A 23098-nucleotide genomic window follows, 5' to 3' on the forward strand; every position below is an offset into this window, starting at 1 on the left:
ACATACCTAGATACATAGATAGAGATATAGATAGATAGATAAGATAGATAAGATACATACATACATACATAGAGACAGTTGGATTGGATTTTCAGAATAAGCCATTTTCTAAAGTCTCTCTGAATGTTCATGAACTTCAAAGGACTTAAGGCAAGACCTAAAGCCCAGCATTGTCAGTGATTTACTTAAACCATGTACGCCATGGTTTACTCATGTCTAAGTCAATAAGATGAACACAAAGTATAAGCACATCGCACTTCTTTTATGCTCCAATTTATGATGAACGAAGACCTCTTTCATAAACTGGAGGGGAAACTGGGACTAAAGTAGTGACTATAGCTTCCTACACCATGCCCACAGCAGGCCAGAAGGGAAGGTTAAGTTTTCCACAAGAGGGCAGCACCACTTCATAAATTATGCATTGAATGCCTCAAGCAGAAAGGGTTGAAGTGGTGGAGGTGCTGCAAGGTAGAAAAGGTAGGCAGGTACTGAAGCTTTTCACACCATGAACACCAAAGGTCCCTGCTATCTCCAAGTTTATAACCATGGCCACTCCTAAGTGATGGTTTGTAGTGGCAGCTAGTGCTAGTAAAGGGAATGAAGACAAGGTGAGAGGTTAAAACCCTGCATCTTCACACTCATCAGTGGGAGTAAACTCAGACTTCTCTGATGGTATTCATACTCTAAAAGTGGGTTTGCCTCTCTACAACCAGCATCTCATGGAGAGTATTGTTTTCTGTTCAGATACTGGCTGCCCCTAATTGTTTTCCCAGTAAATCAGACTCTATAGACTAGGATGCAGTGTACGCTGCAGTTCTAATATATTTCCCATCTAACAGTGTTTGCCTACCCTGATTATGTTTCTCTTTTACCTCAGAGAAGCGAACTGAAATTCCCTGATCAAGCATTATGTACCTCTGGTCAAACCACCTTATCTTGGAAGCTAAGCACGTTCAGATCTAGTTAGTACTTGGAAAGGAAAAACCATTATGTAAAAAAACGTTTTGTATAAGTTATATCATTTCATCTTCACAATAATAACACCATTCAAGGAACCCAAATCTCCATGTGATAGAACAAAGGAGTAACATCCATGAGCCTATCACATAAGGAAGAACTCTTATCAAGTGATCCTTCCATGAAGTCTTAAAATATAAATCATAACCAACCCATAGAGGAAAAGACTAGCACAGTCAAGGCCATGGATTCCATCCCTAGGATAGGAAAAGCAACCCTTCATACAAAATGGAATCAGTGATAGATGTAGCTATTATGTAGTATACAGCGCTACTTACTATGATGCCTACATTTGGAAAGACAGGACTTAATGCTAGGTACCAGAAGATCATGCAATAAACCAATGGGATGCTATATAATCCTCCCAGTGTAACCCAAACTGTTACCTTTTCTCTTTTAGGAAAAGACTGGATAAATTCACTATTACATGAGATCAATAAAAGAACTGATGCTAGCTCTCCTTCTGGCTTGGTTGTTGGGGTGTCATGGAGATAGGAAGCTTTTGTGGACAATAAGGTGATGTGTTAGGCTTGAAGCAACATACTGGACTTGGAATGCTATAGGTACATCTCAGTGTAAATGTCCAAGAGGAAACTGGTTATATGGTCTGGAGCAGAAGAGACAGAATCATCTACATACAGATACAAATTGAAACAAGAGGAGCTGGTGAAAATTTCCATATAATAATTTCCATATTATGATGAAGTTAGAAAAGGTAGAATGGCCAAAGCCACAATATTTTTAAGACATGGTCAAAGTAATGGTCAAGTGATAAAGGAATCCAGTTAAAATAGGAACCAAAACAGTAGGACACAAGGACATAAACAGATGATGATAAAAGTCGGAGTTTCATAAAGGAGTTTCATAATGTGGACCAACTGAATCAAATGTCCTTTCCAATGCCATTTATGATAAAGACTGAAAATAATCTACTGGCTCTGACAATAAGGCAACATTCTGTGAGTTTGATAGTCATTACACTTGAATTACAGATGCCACAGGGATCTTAGAGTTAATGGAAGGTAAAAAGGTACATGGAGGAAGGACAGACTCTGCTTTTGAGACTAACTAAAAAGAAAAGGAGGAAAAGAGCAGTAGCCAGAGGGAGAAAGAAAGATCATAGGAGGTAATTTACATTTTTCCACTAACAGTATATTGTAAATAATTTATACCATATGATATGATGTATTATAATGATCACTTTTTAATAATAACAATGGTGTAGAAACTTTGGCATGTATATAAGATAAAAAAAAAAAAAAGGAAACTAACCACTGAAAAAGAAAAGGCCCAGAGTAGAAGTACCTTGTACTTTTTGAGTCCATGAATCCTCAGAATAGCAAATGAGTTCTCAAGAAGCATTTGTATGAATGTGTGCAATGAGTGTATGGCAGTGTCAAAATACGAACCAAAGGTCCTTTGTCTATTCTGCTTTAGTTGTCTGCACAATTCTGCTCAGATGAAATACCTGTCTTCTTGATGATAATGATAGAGTACATTTCAATGGCCTCTGTGCCTGTGCCTTACCTCCTGACAATCAGCTTGAGGATCCTGAAGGAGCCTTTGATAAGGATGAGGGCCTCTTGGCGGGAGCCATACAATGGAGTGCCATTGATATTCACCAGCTCATCACCAGTCCGCATCTTCTGGGACAAGGCCGCCTTGCCTCCATCTTCAATCTGTGTTGCAGAGAACAAAATAGAAAGCAGGTGGTGAGGGGACTTCTGCAACGTAATTTTATGTCCTGACTTCTCCCAACTTGCAGCCACAAGTAGGATTGGGAAATAGTTCCATTTAGTTCCAAGAAGTGCTGAGGAGCTGATAGCAGGTTACTGAAGGCTCTTGAGAAAGGAGGCAAGACAGAAATAAGGAAATTCCTCCCTAAAAGAATGAATCTGGGAAGCCAGTATTTCTGAAAAATAAAGGGGTGCTTAGAAGGAAGTCCATACAGTAGCTGAAGCAGCCCCATGGCATTGCAAGATGTGCATACAAGTCAAAGCTCCATCCAAAGCTGGCAAATCTTTTCCTTCCTTTACATAAGCTTTGAAATCTGACGAACGTGTGTTTGAATTCTGGCTCTACTCCTTTCTAGCTGTGAGATCCTGAGAAGGTTACCTAACATCAAATTGCCTTATATGCAAACTGGAGAGAGAAAAAGCACCCACCTCACCTGATTGCTTTATCACCTGTTTGAGGGCTCAGGGTTCTGAACTCGGCATGAGTTCTGATGATTATAACAAGGAGGCTGATACTGAAAACCTGAATGGTGACTTCCAGTTCAAAATTCTGTAATCAGCATCCCTAATTCTAAACATATGAAGTAAGAACAAAGTAGATTATCTTCATCTCGTCAACACATTCCTAGCATACTACTTGCCAAGGGCATTCGGCAAAAGCTAGGTATGTGTTTACTAATCTACCACAATCTAAACATTCCCTGTGAGGAGGGTAATCTTGGCAGAAGCAGTTTTCAGGCTGGGGGACTCTGAAAACAAAACTAGGAGCAAGAGCCACTAAGATAGGCAAAGCAACTCAGAAGGGCCCTGAAGACCTGGCTTTCTAGTGAATTTTGTACATAATGTTCTACTTACCGCAGAAGTGAATTCCACCTGTTAGACTATTAATTCCATCTAGAGTAATGGGGACATCGCATTCATCATTAACCTATTCCCCAAGCGCTTAATGTACTTTAGCATGCACAGAACAATAAACACACTAAGTGGCAGAGATACACAAATTAAAAAAGCTCTCAGCTCCCAGCCCCAGAAGGGAATTATTGTCTAAAGTTTATATGCCCACTGAGAGCTCTGGTTAAATAAAAATCCAGCCCACCCACATTAAGTGTTTTGGGGAATATGGGAAGTAAGAATGATTAAATCACACAATTCTTAGGGGATAGAAGCCTCTAAGCGAGATCACTAGGGGCTGACTTTTACTGTGGCTATGTTTATACTTCTTCCATTCTAACCTTTGCCCTCAGTCTTTTATCACAGTCTCTGAACCTGTGTCCACACAACAAAAGTTAGAATATTGCTTTAGGTTGCTCAGCTTTTGTGAACTGTCAGGTAGGATCTTTTGAGTTCAAAGAAAAAAATATATTAATTCAGGATTTTTTAAAGCTCCATTAAATAAACTGAAATTCTGGGTAACTCACAGACTTATTAAATATATTGCTGATAACCCAGCATTCTTTAAAAAAAAATGAACCTTTGAGAAATTAAAGGCTAGCCAATTCTCATTCTCTCTCTCTCTCTCTCTCTCTCTCTCTCTCTCTCTCTCTCACACACACACACACACACACACACACACACACACACACACACACACTTTTCCAGCACATGGACAACCATTCAATATAAAACAACCTAATAATGGCAAATGGGGAACAATTCATAGCAAATTAATTAGGATTACACTGTTGTTTCCTTGTTATTAGCATTACTGCTTCATAAGACACTACTGCTTGCCTTAAAAAAATTATTTACTAAGCCACATGTAACTACACATACTAGTGAAGGGAAGGCAGAAGAATCGGGAGTTCAAGGTCAGCCTTAGCTATCTAAGAGTGTTTTTAAAAATTCCAAGAAGAACAACAACAAAGAAATGGCAGAGAAAATTGAAGGAAAGTACTGTAGTTGAGTTTCAGAAAATTGACTTGAATGACTCATTCTTCTGGCTTGCATGAGAGGCCCTTAGCTTTAGGCTTTTTTCAGTTAACAAATAATCATAAACAGGACTAACTAATGAATGCTAATAGGTTTTTCTCCACTGATGCACATTAGTCTTAATTTACTGTACACATTTTGTATTCATACAACTCAATTATCCATATTACTGCTACCCATAAAAAGCCGTCTCTTCTATGTATATTGATGTTAAGTAGAACCTCTTGTTAAGTATTCAGTTATAGCAACGAGATGTGTTTTTTCCAGGCCACAAGATAAAAAAAAACCTTTTAACCTAAAATGCTTAATTAACACTACAATTGAAACTTCCCTATTGCTATGGTAGCCACCACTATCTGCACTTAGGTAGAGACTATTTATTTTTGAACTATGCTTGTAGGCCACCTGTTTGCCTTGTTCTGTATTCCACATCCCTTTTCAGTCACCAGCAGAATATTCCTCACAATAGATGTGTTCAGTACAATTCTGAGGATGCGCTGATAAGAAATAAGTGATTTTTTTTTTTTTGTGGTCCAGCACAATTCCAGATCCCAGGTGTATACACATTAGGAAATAAAGTTCCATTTAATTGAAGAGCCATTGAAGTATACCTCAAACTAGTCACTTTTCAGTGGCAGGCTATTTGTTGGCCTGTATAACTGACTCTGTACCCATCAGGATGTTTTGCATTAATGCCCATTTCCTCTCCTCTATATTTCCCCTCTGCTCCATGTCTGGATTCTTCTATTTATTATTTATCCCTCTGACAGCTAGACTTCCAGATCAGTAGCTGAAACACACAGTTATTTTTATAGACTATAAAAATGTTCATGTTCTTAGTAAGGAAAAACTAAGAAAAAGAATGAAAAAGAATGAGGAGAAAGACTAGAGGGGAAATCCAGCAACATAGAGGAAAAAAATAATCACAGTGGATGAGAAACTAGACAGCATATTAGAAAGAGTCAGCAAGGAAATTGATATTAAAGTAGGAAAAAACAGAAACGTTGGAAAATGAAAAGCTCAAGCAACCAAATAGACTCAAGCAAGCAGAAGAAAGAATAATATAGTACAAGGTCAAGGAAATGCCACACCCAAGCACCAATCTGGACAAATCCAGACAAAAATGATCACAATAACCCAGAAGTCCAGGACATGATCAAAAGACTAAGCCTAAGAATCCATGAAACTAAATTAACCAAAGGTGCCTACAAGCTGCCAAAAGGGGAAACCAGTGAATTCCTACCCAGCTGCAAAGCCCAGGAACCACAACAATGACCAACATAGCAAGATGTCCTCAGTGGTGCAGTAATGGCACTTATATTTTAATTGGACTTAAGGTCTGCTCCACAAGACAGAATTCATGCCTGGCATTGTAAACTTAAACTATGGAGGTTATGAACCATAGAGAATTTACTACTGCCAATTTCCTAAACCAGTATAATTTCTAACTCTATTCTAAACTCTCTCTCCACCTCTCTCTGTGTGTATGTGTGTGTGTGTGTGTAGCTCTCACCCATCATTAGTGAAGCTTTTTCTTTAATTTGGCAGCAGGTAGAAATTCTTATAGAAACTTACAACTGGCCAAATACAAAGAACAACTGACTGTGTGGTGCTCATCCAAAACTGACACATCTAAAACACAGAGAATATTACAGATGAGAGAAACAGAAAGATCTTAAGAGCCAGGGATGAGATGGTGTCTTTTATGCACGACAGGGAAGCTGCACCCATGAAATTTCAACAATAAAGTCACATACACAAGACTTGCTTATGACAACACCAGTAGACCTGCCAACTCAGATGGGGAGAAAGCTCCCAAGCCCTTGCCCATAGATGAAGGAAATAGGAAATTAATGACCTCGGAGAAAGGGAGAATCAGTGTTCTTGAGGGATGAGCTTCCTGATAGGTTATCCAAACCTTAGCAGTCAGCCAGAACTAAATAGACTCAGGAGGGTGGGGGTGAGGTGGGGAATGGGAAGTGGAAGGGGAAGGGGGAGGGGGAGAGGGGTAGAGGAGAGAGAGAGGGGAGAGGGAGGGGAGGGGGAAAGGGAGGGAGGAAATATGGAGAGAGAATGGATGTAGATAGTATGTGTATATATGTAACAATAATAATTAAATAAGATGCCAATAATTTGAGAGGGAGTAGGGGAACATGGGAGGGGTGGGAAGAGAGGTATGAAAATGATGTAAAAACAGTACTCAGGTTTGAAATTCTCAAAAATAAATAAAAATTTAAATTAAAAACAAAATAAAATCTCCTAAAAACTAGAAGGCAAATAAGCAATATTAAAAGGTATACTGGGGAAAGGCTAACTCTTCAAGAAAAGCAGAACTATCAGGATAACGTCAGATCTCTTGTCAGTAATGCTTGAAGCCACACAAGCATGAAATGACATACACCAAATGCTGAAAGCAATTAACAACTAAGACTGTTATATCCAGCAAATTTATAATTCATAACTGATAGAAAATAAGGACGCCGAGAAACAATCACAAGGTGAGGCTGTTCATGACAACCAAGGCAGTAGTCCAAAAATACCAAAAGAAATACTAAACACAGGCGAAGAAGAATGTCTCATTCAAAATAACATAGGAAAGATATGAACAAACAAAAAGGAAAGGTAGCAAGAAATCCATCACTTCTAATATAGCAAATCAGAAACCCCTAATACTAATGCAGGAGAAAGTAAAGGAAAGAGCAATAATCCAGACAACCAGAAATGCCATCATTAAAATAATAGAAATCTGTAATCATCTCTCAGTAATAGCCTTAATTATAAATGTTCTTAACTCACTATCAAGGAGACACAGACAGGCTCCCTGGACTTAAAAACAAAACGAAAACAAATCTAGACAGAGCTAGCTAGCTCTTGTCTGTAAGAGATATATCAGGATTGAAGATGCCCACTGACTGAGAATCAAAGGATGGAAGTCAATCTACCAAAGAAGTAGAATCTGAAACAAGCTAGTGCCGATATTCTGCTATTTGATAAAGTAAACTTCAAACCAAAATGAGAAGAGATAAGGACTATTACATATTAATAAAAGGAACAACAGCTTATTAAGATGTAGCAATTGTACATAGTGTTTCATTTTTAAAAGTCAGTGGGCATAAAAGACGGTAAGTCCTGATAACAGTGGACAGTTTCAAAAGTTGACTCTTATCTTTAGATAGGTCATCCACAAAAATCATCCACAAAACTAAAGAAACTTCAGAATTAAACTAAACCTTAAATCAAATAGGCCTAACAAATATCTATAGAATACTACAACCACCAAAACCATAATACACATACTTCTCAGAAGTTCTTGGAATGTTCTCTAAAATATACCACATTCTAGCACAAAACTAGATTTAATAAGATTTATGGTTTTGAAATTATGTTTTTAATTATTTTATGTGAATGTGTGTAAATGTGTTCATAGAGCCCAACAGAGTATTAGGTAATTGTGCGATGTTCAAATGTGGTTGCTAGGAATCAAACCCCACTTCCCTGAAAAAGTAGTACAAACACTTAACTACCTGAGCCATGTCTCCACCCCGAAACAAGTCTTTAAAAAGTCCAAAGAAATCAAGATTATCTCCTGTATTATCAGAGTGTATTTAAATAAAAGAAGTCAACAGCAAGAGATACTACAGAATCTACATACATACTTAGAGATTGAGCAGTATACTATTGAATAACCAATGAGCCATTTAAAAATCAGGGAGGAAAAATTTAAATTCCTATCATAAAATGAAAGAACAATTTGCTATATGCACTTTATATATGAAATGTGTATAGTTATGAGCGCTTACAGTTGTTTAAGTCAGATATATTTCACATAAATATCCTGATGATGCAACTCGGGATTTTAGAAAAATAATCATAAGGCAAACCTTAGAGCAGCATGTAATAAGAAATGACAAAGATCAGAACAGAAATTAATGAAACTGAGACTGAAAGAACAATAAGTAACATCAATCTTTTGTACAGTAATTATGTAGGGGAGAGTTTAAAAAGCACTATGACTAAGGTGGCATACAAGAGAGTTTATCTAGGCTTATAGTTCTAGAGGGTTAGAGTCTTCAATAGAGGCATAAGGTCATGGCAGCAGGAATAGGAATATGATATGGCTCATATCTTGAGCCATAAGCTTAAAACGGAGAGACTGAACTGAAAATGGCACAAATATTAAAATTCTCCAACTTTTCTTCCAATGGCATGCCTCCTCCAGCAAGGCCACACCTGTAAACTTCACCAACTGTCCTCAATTTCAAACAGGTATTCAAACCCCCAAGACTATGGAGGACACTTCACATTCAAACCACAAATTATAATTAATTAACAAACAAGACTGATTAACCCCCTAGGACAAACTAACAAAATACAAATAATATCCATATCAATAAAATAAGAGATGAATGGGATTGTTAAAAAAGATTCCATGGAAAGCCACAGGTTTATTTGAAAAGGTAGGAAACCTAAGAAAATATGGACTTTCCTAGACATATTTAGCCAACCAAAATTAAATCAAACCTATATAAATAGCTTATGCAAATCTCAGACTGAATCAGCCATAAAACTCTCCCCACAAATAAAAGCTTCAGCTGCCTAATTCTACCAAATCTTTAAGGAAGAGCTAACACCAATATTCCTAAAACTGTTCCACAATATAGAATGTGAAGGGATACTACCAATAAAACTATACATCAATCTCACTAATGGTCATAGATGCTAAAAATTCTTACAAAGTGTATATAAGAAAAGAATATCTGGTGTGTTCTGAATGTAAGGTTTTGGGCAACTGTTGGTATCAATATACATCACACAACTCAGTGTAAATGACTGTTAATACAGTCATTCAGGGTTATGACTTGGCTAGTAGAAAATAGCCATGTAGCTCCAAAATTGCATAGAAAAATCATACAAAAACCAGGTAGTTTCTTCAATGTTAGAATGAGTTGACTGGCCTTGGAATAGTCATTTTCCCTCTTTGTAGACTCCCTTCCTTACCTTACTGATAAACTCTGGGGGCCTGACTAGTTGATCTCTTTGGATATGCCATCTCTGGGATTTTACAGCTCTAACATTTAATGGTGTGGTAGTTTGAGTGACAATGACAATGGCCTCCATAGGCTCCTATGTTTGAATGCTTGGTTCCCAGTTGGGAGAACTGCTTTGGGAAGGATTAGGAGGAGGTGTGACCTTGTTGGAGGAGGTGTGATATTGGAGGTGGGCTTTGAAGTTTCCAAAGTCTCCTACCATTCTCCTTCTGTCTGTCTCTGTCTGTCTCTCTGTCTCTCTACCTCCCTCCCTCTTGCTTGTGAATAGGATGTAAATTCTCAATTACTGCTCCAGCCCCATGCCTGCCTGCCTGCCTGCTGCCTGCTGCCATGTTCCCCACTGTAATGGTCATAGACACTAACCCTTTGGAACCATGATCCCCTAAATTAAAGGTTTTCTAAGTTCTCATGGTGCATTGTCACAGCAATAAAAAAAAAGAACTAAGACAGTAGCCTGTGTAAAGTTATCAAGGGCAGGTAAAATTCCTCTGCTAACACTCTCTTGGCTTCTGTTCTCCTTGTTCTTTGGCTTTAGCTGTGTTCTACTCCACCCAAACTGATTAGCATCCATCTCTCAGTTCTCTTCAGTTTTCATCCTTTGTTTCAGAGTAGTCTTCCAAGGTTAGAATAGTTAATAAGGCACAGTAGGGACAATTTAAAAAATCCCAGAAAATCTCACTCTTTTTTTTCTGCTAATGAACAGGTGATTTGGAAATATTAGAAAAATTCTCTGAAAGTTGACAACAAAGTGGTAAGTCATACCCTTAAAGGCAAAGGCAGAGGACAATGGGCTTAGCAGAACGTGCTGAACTTTAGTTAGCTAAATATGAGCAGATATTTGTTTGGATCTCTTAAAATAATGTTTAGGAGATATACAAAGGCCAAAGAAAGAAACAGGTAGCTTAGGTTTATATTTTAAAACTTCATTCAGTAGGAAAAATACCAGTTCTAATAATAGCCAACAGATGCTGAATGTTTTGACGATGGTGTAAGAACATCATAAAAAATATGAAGAAATATAAATATCCAATAAATACATGAAAAAAATAAGAAGAAATATCTTTAGCCAGTTGGGAAACCTAAATCAAATTTAGATTTAGGGGCTGGCAAGATGGCTCAACAGACAAAGGTGCACACGGACAAGCTTGACAACCTGAGTTCAATCCCTATGGACAACATGGTGGGAGGGGAGAAATGACTACTGAGAGTTATTCTCTGGTCTCCACATGTGCACCCACACACATAGAAATAAATTTAAATTCTAAAGTTATATTAAGGCTCTATCTTATTCCAGTCAGAATGGGAATCATAAAGAAAAAACAAAACACTTCAACAACAAATGTATAAATTTGGGGTAAAGGAACTTATACATTTTGGTTAGAATATAAGTTAGCCCAGCCAGTATGACATTCCTCATAAGCTAAAAATAGAACTACTGAATTACCCAGATATACCACTGCTGGGAACAGACTCAAAATGAATCAAAGGCAGCAAACTACAGAGGTAGCTGCATACCCATGTTTGTTATACCACCATTTGTAATAGTCAAGTTATGGAATCAGTCTAGGAGCCTAGGTACCCACCAAGAGATGAGATTTAAAATGTGATATATATCTATATATGTGTGTGTGTATTGATATGTGTATATATGTACTTATATATGCATAAATATGTACATATATTATATATGTATTAATATAGTATATAAATACTCAATACACACAGTGGAGTTTTATTTAGTCTTTGAAGAGAAAATATTTGTGTCTCTGACTTATTTTGCTCAGTATTATATTGCTGGTTCTACCTTGTCTTAGTCAGGGTTTCTATTCCTGCACAAAACACCATGACCAAGAAGCAAGTTGGGGAGGAAAAGGTTTAGTCAGCTTACATTTTCACACTGCTGTTCATCATCAAAGAAAGTCAGGACAAGAACTCATACAGGGTAGGAAGCAGGAGCTGATGCAGAGGCCATGGACGGATGTTACTTACTGGCTTGCTTCCCCTGGCTTGCTCAGTTTGTTATCTTATAGAAGCCAAGACTACAAGCCAGGGATGGCACCACCCACAATGGACTAGGCCCTCCCCCCTTGATCACTAATTGAGAAAATGCCTTACAGCTGGATCTCATGGAGGCATTTCCTCAAGGGAGGCTCCTTTCTCTGTGATAACTCCAGCTTGTGTCAAGTTGACACACAAAACCAGCCAGTATACACCTATTTTCCTGAAAACAATATATTAATAATATATTTTCTCTCATATGTATCAGTTATACATATGAATAACAAAGTTATACAAATGAAACTGTTTTTGTCAATTGTCCAAGATTCTGGCCAAATTACTAGACCATAATCCTTACTCCACCAGTTTGTCTCTATTTTTAAGAAAGTAAAAATCATACCCATTTGTTGATGCATTCTTTCTATAAACAGAAAAGATTGGCCCATATGTATGAATACATACATATACAGAAACACAAACACAAAGAGAAGAAACTGTCTGTCTGTCTGTCTCTCTCTCTCTCTCACACACACACATACAGAGAGAGAGAGAGAGAGAGAGAATAACTTTATAGCATCTTTGAAAGATTTTCAAGTTTTAATAACACTCAAACACATGTTCTGCACTCTGCCATTTTGGGCTATCAGTGGAATAAAATGTAGAGATGAGGATAAGCTGGCTTTGGCAAGTTCAACTATTAGGAAATTCGCTCACCAAAGAACAGGTTAAGTCCTTGCTCCTTCAGAAACGTGGTGTGAAATCATAAGCACACCTCAGATTGTGGGCTGTTTCTGATCTTCCCCCTCTTCTCTGATGCTATCTGTTAAGATCTCTTCATGCCACGAGAAATTAATCAGGGTGCCCTGAAAAGAGCAGATGTGGGCTTTGAAACCTCTGCAATGCCCTTGCCATGGCTGTCAACACTTTGATTCTAGTTTATAGACACTGTCTACCTTAACTTGTCTCTCAAATTACTCTCAATCACCAAAACTGTCTAGGAGAAAGAAAACAAGACAAAACAGAACAAAACAAAACAAAGATTTCTATTGCACCTAATTTCATCTTCCCTATTTTATTCCATAGAGACAAATCAGAAAACAAAAATCTGTCTTTTACATACATGCTAATTCAAAAACCACAGGCAGTTTAAAATATGTAAGAAGTCCTATTTAAAGCAATAATCTGCACTCTAATATATCTAAAATGAGGAAATGGACATCCGGGGAGAAGCCTGTCGCCAGCTAAGAAGCAGGTAAGCAAATCCTACAAGGAGCTGTCCTGTGGATCTGTCCCAAGCACTCCCCTGATCTTGGGTCAATAGAATTCTGATGTGGCCCACAGTGTCCTCTATCCCTACAGACAACCATCTTTCCCAACTGCTTAATCACCATCTAGTTTACAAAGCCTCAGAACAAAGGAATTTAAAGCTTTGAATCATTCTATTTCTCCAGGGATTAGCCCAAGTCAAATTCTGAGCATCTTTGCCAAAACCTCTGTGAGCCCAGAGCCAAGCTCAGCTCTAGGAATTTGTTGATAAGAATGAGGCAAGGCATTTAAATGTGGTGTCTCTACTCAGCAACCAAAAGTAAGACTGGTTTTGTTCCTGCCAAAGGAGATGGTCCTACTCCCTCCATGGGCCAGGTAAGACAAGACTGTGTATGAGAATGAACAGAGGGTCTCTTTCACTATTAGCAGGGATGCTGATAGAGGTCTATTTGCACTTTAGCCACGAAGCCATTTATTTATGATAAAGTCTTTTGCTGATATTAAGGTCATTAAACATTCATTATATTATCGGAAAGTAAGATTCTTTTTATTGGGTATGTATGCTGAAAACAATTTTACAGGTAAAAATGCTTACTAAAAACTATAGATCATAGACCTAGAGAGTTTAAAAAAAAAGAAGCTTGTAGAAAATATCATAGGAATAATATTTTGTGACCTTGAAGTGGGTAGAGGCTTCTTGGTAAGGATGCAAAAGTCAGAAATCACAAAAGAAAACAAAACTTGTATTTCATCAAAGATGACATTAAATAAAGTAAAAAACACAAAGCACAAGGAAGGTGGGAAAATATTCAGAACACATATCTGACAAAGGATTGGTGGGAAATACCTAGAAGAGGTTGTGGGAGGGGAAAATATGAACAAAATATATTGCACAAAAATTTAATAAAAGATAGAAGACTAGAATATATTATACACTTAGAATACTGAAAACTGCAACCAACAGCCAATTAACAATTGGCAACAAATTCTGAGCATTCACTCTACTAAACAAGAGAGCCAAATGCCAAATAAGCACATAAAATATGCTCAATATAATTTTTGATCATGGAAATGTAATCTTAAATCACAGAAAGTATCACAGTGAGTCCTCTAGAATGGCAAAAGTAAATAAATAAAAGACTCAAAATACTACCTACTGAAAGGAATAAAAAGCAACTTGAACTCTTAATATTGCTGTATACAACTATACAACCACTCTAGAAACCCCCATATCCAATATATACCTAGGGATACCCAAGGGAAAAATGCCTATGTTCATTAAAAGTTGCTTATTCACAACAAAGGAAAACTGAGAACAACTTAGAAGTCCACTGGTACATATATTTACACAAAATAACATAGTATATAGCAATAGAACACATGAATCTCAGGAACATCATATTGTGTTACGTGAAAGAGACCAGTATATTATATGAGTCCATGTGATATGACATAAAAATCAGGAACAGTAAAAGGTAACCAATGGGGAGAGGGTGGAGATAAGAGACAATGGTTAAGAGTGTTCATTAGTCTTATAGAAGATCCAACTTTGGTTCCCAGCACCCACTTTAGGTTGGTCACAACTGTCTATGACTCCAGGTTCTGGAAATCCAATGGCTTCTTATACATGAACTCACACAAAGACACACATTGACACAACTTTGATGGTTTGTACTATTTTAGTTCCAATCATACTGAGTAGCCAAGAAGCGTGGGCAATCTGATGAGAGGGCAGTCTTCTTGAGAAGACTTACTTTTCCCGTGTGACTTGGCCTGGTGAGGTTAAGCTGCTAGAGATGTGTGTTTTCCTGGACCATAAGAAAAAGATATATCTGTGATTGACAAGAGGAACAGCAAAGGATGACTCTAACACTCAGTGAGGACTGATCCTATGTTTAGGATATGCTGGGATAGAAAGTGACAAGAGCTGTAAAAAACTAAACCAAACATTTGCCCTTTACCAGTTGGCAGGTAAAAAAAATGAAGTGTTGATCCTTGTTTTGTTTTTTTTTTTCCTACAGAAAATGTCAACCCCAGGTGCAGGTGTGGATGAAAACTGTCTCAAAACAGAGAGAATCGTAGAATGTGTTCATACATTAAAGCTCTATTATGGAAACTACCATTTACAAGAAATGTTTTGTCTTGCGGAAATATAAGCTTTCTTCTACTCTAGAAATTTTTAATGTTTTAAGGACTGATTGACATACAGTAAAACACACAAGTCTCAATAAATATTAAGACATGTTCGTCTTCTATAATCAACAGTTAGATAAATATAACATTTCAAGCACCCCCAGCAAATTATTCACATGCCTTTACAATCATAGTTAGCTAATTTTCAAAGTTACCTTCATTACTTGTTTTGGTTTGTTTGTCTTTTGGTTTTTTTTTTTTTGTTTCTTTTGTTTTGTATTTAGTTTTAATTGCCCATGACTCCTAGCTGCTTGGTATGATTGAGACTAAAGTAGTACAAACGATCAAAGAAACTTAAAAAGTTGATGTGATAGAGAAGGGATAGGGCAGACCAGGGTAGATAAAACCAAAGGAAAGAGTGGACCTAAATACTAAAATTTGGCCTATCTTTCAGAAGAAGTTGTCATTGTTACATAAGACTAAAACTATCTGGGATAAACCAGAAACTCTAAATATCCTCCAATATGAAGATGGCACTATATGAAAACGTAGAGGATAAGCCTAGGAGACTGAAAGAACTAGCATTATTTTACACAGAACCCAGTGGAGGAAGGAACACTACACTGGGAGTTGCTTTCCCATTTATAGCTCAATGGGAAAGCAACTATGTAACATCTGTATGGCTCCAAGTACCAGCCCTGGGATCTTAAAAAAGAAAACAAAACAACAACAACAACAAAACCTTATATTGACATATCAACTCATTGGCATTCATGAACTATACATAATTACAAAATCAAAACAAGGATATATGTTAAAGTCTAACAGATTATTAGACAGATGATAATTATTTATGCTTAGATTATTTCTATATTATCAACCTATTGCTAATATGCAAACTCTTAATCGATCTGATCTAAACCTACTTTCAAAATAGCCTGCTGAATGAAATAGAAATGACCTTCTGATCCAAAAGGACATGATTAACTATTTTGAATCTGAACCATCTGCAAGCCAAGTTTATTAAATAACTCAATGGTAGTTCTCCAAAGCCATTATTCATAACCTATTATGCAAAAAAGCCAAATGTTTGTACAGTCTAAAGAGTGTACAAACTCAGCATTAGTCATTCCTTTCTGAAAAGGGATTAAAACATTAAATAATCTTCAGGGGAGAGACTAAAAGGCATCCATGGAAACCAGTGGCCTGCTTTGGTATAACTAGAAACCACTTGATCATTTTGCTAGGTACTTGAGGTGCTCCACCAGATGTGGAATAAATGAAATGGAGCTTGCTTTCTGATTTAGCTGGCCATCTATATTCTATGTCCAAACATTGCTCCTGTCTGGGCTCCCTTTTCTCAGCAGTGATTTGAATCTCTGGTCTACATGTATCCCTCTGGTCAGTGAAAAATTAAGAAGAAAAGGATTGTTTAACTCCCCTGCATCCTCTGCCAGGCTACCAAAGCCAAAGGCTCTCATGGAAAAACAAAGCAGGGTGTATGTGTACAGTGTAACAGTAATATTCTTTATTTGCCTCAGGACAGATCTATCTTTAAATTAAACTGCCACAGTTACTGTGACTTTCACAGAGGGCTGCAAATCTGGGAGTAAGTGAGCCATCACACTGTCAGTTCTGAGTTTCCTGTTCGAATAGGAACTGTGAAGTGATGGCACATCGCCTACCTGCTCTGTGAGATCCACAAGTCATGGATTATAACAGCAGATAGCATTTTCCCTTTGTAAAGCCAGGATTAGCTTTGGGGTGGGAGAGAAACTGATGGACATTTGATGCCCAGATCTGGGGAACCAGTAATGCAGAAGTAATTTCTTTCTGCTTTTGAGGATTGAGTTTAGACAAAAAAAAAAAAAAAAAAAAGAGTAAAGCATTTTATTTATTGTTATAATTCCTATCCCTGATTATTTGTAGTTCTCTAACCTTAAGTTCAGCAGTTAAAGCCTTGTCTTTCACCCAATGACAATGGAGGCCATTTGCCAGGAGACACCACATACCTTGGCGCTGAGGGTGTTCTTCCCAGGCAAGATCACTATGGTGCTGCTTTATGTCTCTCACCTAAAGAAATGTGATTCAAATCTTCCTGAGCCATCCATCCCTCCACTTCTCTCTTACTCCTCTGCTAAGGCATTTCAGATTGTCTTGTGTGTCTAGTCCTCCCTAGTGTCCTCCTAGCTTTTCTGCTCTGTCTTAGTCCTTCTTCCTGGGCCTCCTGTATAAACTTAAACTTAGCATTATTATCTGGTATTCATGTTCACTAATTAAATCAGACAGACTAAGGAATGCTTCTTACAATGTAAAAATCTCAGAAGTTCAATGGGATCTGACTATACACATTTTACTGAAATCCTTTCATACAGTTCCAACACACACACACACACACACACACACTAGTCATTACCAACATTTTGTGCTACAGAGAAGTAAAGAAGTAAAGCCTAAGGATCTTTGCATTTCCTGTTGAGCAGACTGAAAATATTCTTTGTCTAGATCCCTATGTAGATCCTTTCAGCAACCTCAAGTCATGACTTCTCAGAGGCCTTCCTTGACCTTCTCTATTTTCCCCATACTAACCTCCATTATAATAGCTCAACCATAAAACATCATCAGCTTATATCATGCTATTTATTTCTATATATGTTAACTTTCTGTCAAGATTATAGTGAGAGAGAGCCATTCTATTCTTACATATCTATTGCTGGCATCTAAGACAAAAATGTCAGTACAGAGCAATTTGCAGTTACTCAATAAATATTCATTGAAAATAGAAGTGACAGCAGGATATCGTCCAATTTATTTGCCTGGTTCGTCAATTTAATTCTATTTTTACTTTGTTGATCATCTAACTGAGTGAGATTTAGGGATATCACATGGCTTGATCAAGTTAGATATATTAGGTATAAGAATTTCCTTTGATGAAATTGTGACAAAACTATTTATTTTGCATGGATAGGTTGCTATTCCAGGATAATTAACTTTGAGCTCAACATTCCTTGTTTGTCATGAATTGCCCAAAGAGTAAACATTAGATTCCTAATTTAATGTAAGGAATGAAGCCTTTAAGGAAACTTAGGTGCTTTCCAATAAATACCTTGTGCCAAGATATGATTCTCTTTAGGTTTTTTGTTTTTTTAACATTCTAAGCTTTTGAGATATCAATGTAACATATATATAAGCCTTTACAAAGTAACCATGAACATTGGGAGATTTAACTACCCCCAGCATCTGGAAATTCAGAATAACCTGTATTCTACCTGCCTGCCTACAGGCATTACAACAGACTTTTTCAGTCTATTATTTCTGGAAAATTCTAAGAGCAAATACAGACCATGAGTATGAATCAGATTTTAACTAGTTCTTTTCAACTCCTAAAAGTTGTGTCTATGGGGTTCTCCAATGTTTAAGGAAGAGTTTGCCCCAATCTGACTTCAGGTGACACTAGTTCCTATTGAAAGGCCATTTGTTCAGTAGATTAAGAATTTTATCACCAGGTGGTGGTGGCGCACACCTTTAATCCCAGCACTTGGGAGGCAGAGGCAGGCGGATTTCTGAGTTCGAGGCCAGCCTGGTCTACAGCGTGAGTTCCAGGACAGCCAGGGCTACACAGAGAAACCCTGTCTCGAAAAACCAAAAAAACAAAAAAAGAATTTTATTGTTTAGTGGTTGCCATATTTATGCCTTTTCGTGATTCTCATATAAACAAATTCATGGGTCAGAAAACAATCCTCTATCAAGCCATGTTTCCAGGTTTGGGGTTTATTATGGCTATCATGATATAACTTAAAATACCTGAATATCTGCAGTATGCATTGGGAACTAATGGACAATAAGTGATAGTGAAGGTTTGTCAGGTCTGATCCAAATTACCTGTGGCTGCTGTGAATTATATGGAATTACACAGAGTTTAATGGTTCTCTGGCAATTTGCCTTGGCCCAAAGCCAGGGTTGCTAATGCTTCAATCAAAGTGCTCTCCCTACCCCCACCCCAAGACAGTTTCTGGTCCTGCCTGTGAAGAAGCCTTCAATGCCTCTCACAAATGCCAAAGAGTTCCCTGACCCTCATCTCTTCATCCTCCTTTTGCTCCTCCTCCATCTGTACACCATGACATATTAATGGCCTCTGCAGCTTTGCAGAGACACATTGCTTGGCTAGCAGTTACAAAGAGAAGACTTTAAGATTTGATTAAAACAGAAGAGCCAGCAGAGAAAAGATGAGAAGAAATATCAGTTGGCTCTTGCCCTTTCTGCAGTAGGTACCATCAGCTAGATCAAAATTATCCCGATGGCCAAGAGCCCTGGCTCTACACTGCAGCATTACCTACAATAGCAGGCCTCCTGAGCCTCATCACAACCTTTAAATGGCTGTGGGAACACATCCCACCATGAGCAGGTAAACTGCCCAACAAAGAGAATCCCATTGTGCAACAAATTGCCATCCTCTGTTTTAGAAACCTCACGAGGCTGGGATTCTGCCACAGACTGTTGCCATCACTTTGACTGGGTTGAGAGAGTGGGAAAAGGCCAAGTATGCAAAGGCAGAAAAGAAAGAAAAGAAAAGAAAAGAAAAGAAAAGAAAAGAAAAGAAAAGAAAAGAAAAGAAAAGAGGCTTTGATAAACCTGCAAAAACATAATTTAAAATCTTGAGATGCACTGTTTCCTCCCCTGATTCTTCTCACCAATCCCTGCTCACCACCAACGCCAGCCAGTCCTCCCCAATTGCTTTTAAAACTTCCAGTGGAGCTTCAGGACTAGTAACTCCTATTCTTTGGCAAAGGTGAGGCCTAGATGCTTTGTCTAACCAATTCTAAAGTCCCACTTACTGGCTGTACCAGGGAGAAAGCTCATTTAAAAAGACTAGCTGCCATAGCACCAGCAGGAGGGAAGGGCAGAAACCACAGGATTCCTACTCTGCACTGATTGCTGCTAACTCATTTCAGCTGCTAAGGAGAGGCCCTGTTGGGGGAGCCACAAGAGGAAATGGGTTCTATGTACAGTCCACCTTAAATTGCTCACAATTGTGTGCTTGAAAATAGGCTCCGCTAAACAGTTCACATGCCTATTAGGACAAGCTGTAAAGCTTTAGGCTTTGCTGCACTTTTCGCCCAGATTGCCTGAGTCACTTTCCTATGGCAAAGATGATTAAACAGTTGGCAAGTGAGATATGTGCAGGGAAGATAAAGGAGCTCCAAGGATAGTTAAATCTGGACCCAGAAAGGATGGTTTAAATAACAATGACTTTTGGGCACATAAAGGATTTAGAGGATGAAGACCAACTGTTCTCAATTTGATTGAAAACAGGGTGGGGGGAAAGGGAAGAAACTGAAATGATAATAAGAGGTCCTATGATAGAAAGAAGGAAGAACTTTCTGCCTGCAAACAGATCTTAGATGGTGCGGAGCGGTCAGTCGATGATGGCTATGGACTATTCTTTGGAGTGGCTCTTCCAGTGGTAGAGGGGAAGAGTGAAAGGCAGCTGAAAGTGACACTTCAGGACTCTCCGGTACCCAGACTTTTCCTGTCTGTAACAGTTCAAGATCTTGAGAAGGGTCACTGGCATACCCAAGGGGAAAAAACCAAGAGCAATGCGCAGCTTACTGCTGCTTCCAAATGTTGAAATTCATCCCTGACTCTTTAGACATTTCTATGAGCCAAGTCTGTATGTACTCCAGTCCCCACAATCTAAAGGAAAAGGAAAGGCTCACTTTTGACTTGCCAGGGCCCCTAGGCCATGCATATGGGAATAATAGTTTCTGAGCCCAAAAGCAGGACATGGTCTAACAATTATATTTATGGGGACAAAAGGACAGAGTATGTGAAATCAGAGCTGTCCTTGGGAAATGTGGGATGTATGGTCTCTATAGCCACATATTATCTCTTCCTGAGGGTTCTGACACAGGAGAGAGCTAATTAAAACTGTGCTGTGTTGTTTGGGCCTGGATTCTTTCTTTGTCTGCAGCAAGATCAGTTAGGACTGTGAAAAGCCCCAGCACGAACCTAAACTCCTCCTGTGTAGGTCGCTGTGTATACTCCCCCATTTCAAAACTTCATAAAAGGGCCCTGCCTGTTAACCATAAGCCGCTCTATCAGACATTATAGAAGGGAAGAAATGTAACCTAGTATAAGAAATACCATTCATTCATTCATTTACTAATTCCTTCCTTCCTGACCGCAGTGGTTCTCAAAGCATCAGCCCTAGAGCAGCAGCTTTATTGTCTCATAGATGCTGGTAGGAAATGAAAATCACCCTAGCCTAATGCCTACTGAATCACAAATTCTGGGGTGGAGCCAGTAATGTGTGTTTTAATTCCTCTAGGTGATTATGATGAGTGCTAAAGTGTGAAAATCCCTGGATTAGGCATTCTCCTGGGGATGCTTACATTGATAATCAGCAACAATGCCATTAACCAAGAAAATGAAAGCCACAGGCATGTTTGTTAAGGACAAGGATTAGCCATGAGTATGTCTGACAATCTAGCCTATAATGTCTCTCACAATACTGGGATTATAGAGTCATCTGACCCTTACCAAATTGCTGTTCGACTTGAAACTACATAGGTTCCATGTCAGTAGATTCAACCATTTGTAGACTAAAAATAATTCAAAAAGTGAGAAACTGTCTCTGGTTTGGTGATTCTTAGATGTCTCTTCTTTTGCTATTTCTTAAATAATACACTAGAACAACCATTTGCACAGCATGGGCACTGTATTAGGTGTCCTGGATAAACCAGAAATGCTTCTCAGTGCAAACATTATGCCTTTATATATGAGGTACCTGAGCATCCCGAGATTTTGGGTATGTGTTTGGAGGGTTTCTGGAATCAATCCTTCATGGACGCTTAAAAATAAATAAATAAATAAAATTAAAAAAAAAAAAAAAAAACAGGGCTGGAGAGATGGCTCAGTGGTTAAGAGCACTGACTGCTCTTCCAGAGGTCCTGAGTTCAATTCCCAGCAACCACATGGTGGCTTACAACCATCTGCAATTAGATCTGACGCCCTCTTCTGGCTTGCCTGAAGACAACTACAGTGTACTCATATATGTAGAATAAATAAATAAAATCTTAAAAAAAAAACTTTATAAAAATAAAAAAAATTAAAAAAACAACTGTAATCAGAGGCTGGGGTTCAAAGGGATAACTTGTTTTTGCTAATAGTCCTTTTTCAAATAAGCCAAAGGGTTTCTCATCTAAATGCTACTCAGATATGCACACACTACTCCTGAGCATTTGTGACTATATTAGCCATTAGCCTCGATGTGAGTCTGAACACACTAAGGCTCACTCTACCGACTGAGCCTGGAATAGTTTCTGTTCAGCGGCAGTATGTTTTACTTTGAAAGACCCATAGATAAAAGCACAACCACTTAATGCTGGTCCTTAAACCTTACTAACATTAAATTACAATTAAATAAAACAATTATTGTTCCATCCTGATCTAAACTGATCCATTTAATCATAATGTCTGTTTAAACGGGGGGGGGGAGAAATGCTTCTGGGTGAATTAATTAGCAAAGTGAAGGGCACTGAGCACCAAATCTTATTACGTGCCACCTGCTTCTCCCCTACAGGATCAGTTAGTAAGGAAAAAAAGAGATCTGAGCACAGCCTTGTAGTTAATCAACTACTTCTGGCTGCCAGTAAGGCTGCTGGTTCTGTTAGAAAAGACACATAGCATAGTTAATTCAAATCAATGCATGAGAGGCAGACACCAGCCTGGTCGTCATAGCAAATACCAGACCAACCAATATTACACTGTTAGATTTGATCTTAAAAAAATCAGCACATGAAAATTTCTGGGCCAACCTAATATTTTATGTATTAGTAGAGATTTCGGGGTACTCACATGCATAGTGTATCAAAACTTACCCTTTGGTACATTTAAGATTTCTGTATTTCATTACATATAAATTTTGCTTCAAAAGAAGAGAATTTTAAACCCCGAACATTGGTAAGTAAT

The 23098-nt window shown here is 38.1% G+C and overlaps 1 protein-coding gene across 1 annotated transcript in view; it reads right to left on the minus strand.

The window, feature by feature from the left end:
• The window catches only part of Shroom4 (shroom family member 4), a 202913-nt gene that overhangs the window by 92218 nt on the left and 87597 nt on the right, over positions 1–23098 (minus strand). The window contains exon 2 of the mRNA XM_034485508.2: positions 2545–2696. Coding sequence (XP_034341399.1) covers positions 2545–2696 — 152 coding nt within the window. The remainder of the gene's footprint in view (positions 1–2544; positions 2697–23098) is intronic.

Source organism: Arvicanthis niloticus, chromosome X, assembly GCF_011762505.2.
Source record: "Arvicanthis niloticus isolate mArvNil1 chromosome X, mArvNil1.pat.X, whole genome shotgun sequence".
NCBI classification, from domain to species: domain Eukaryota; kingdom Metazoa; phylum Chordata; class Mammalia; order Rodentia; family Muridae; genus Arvicanthis; species Arvicanthis niloticus.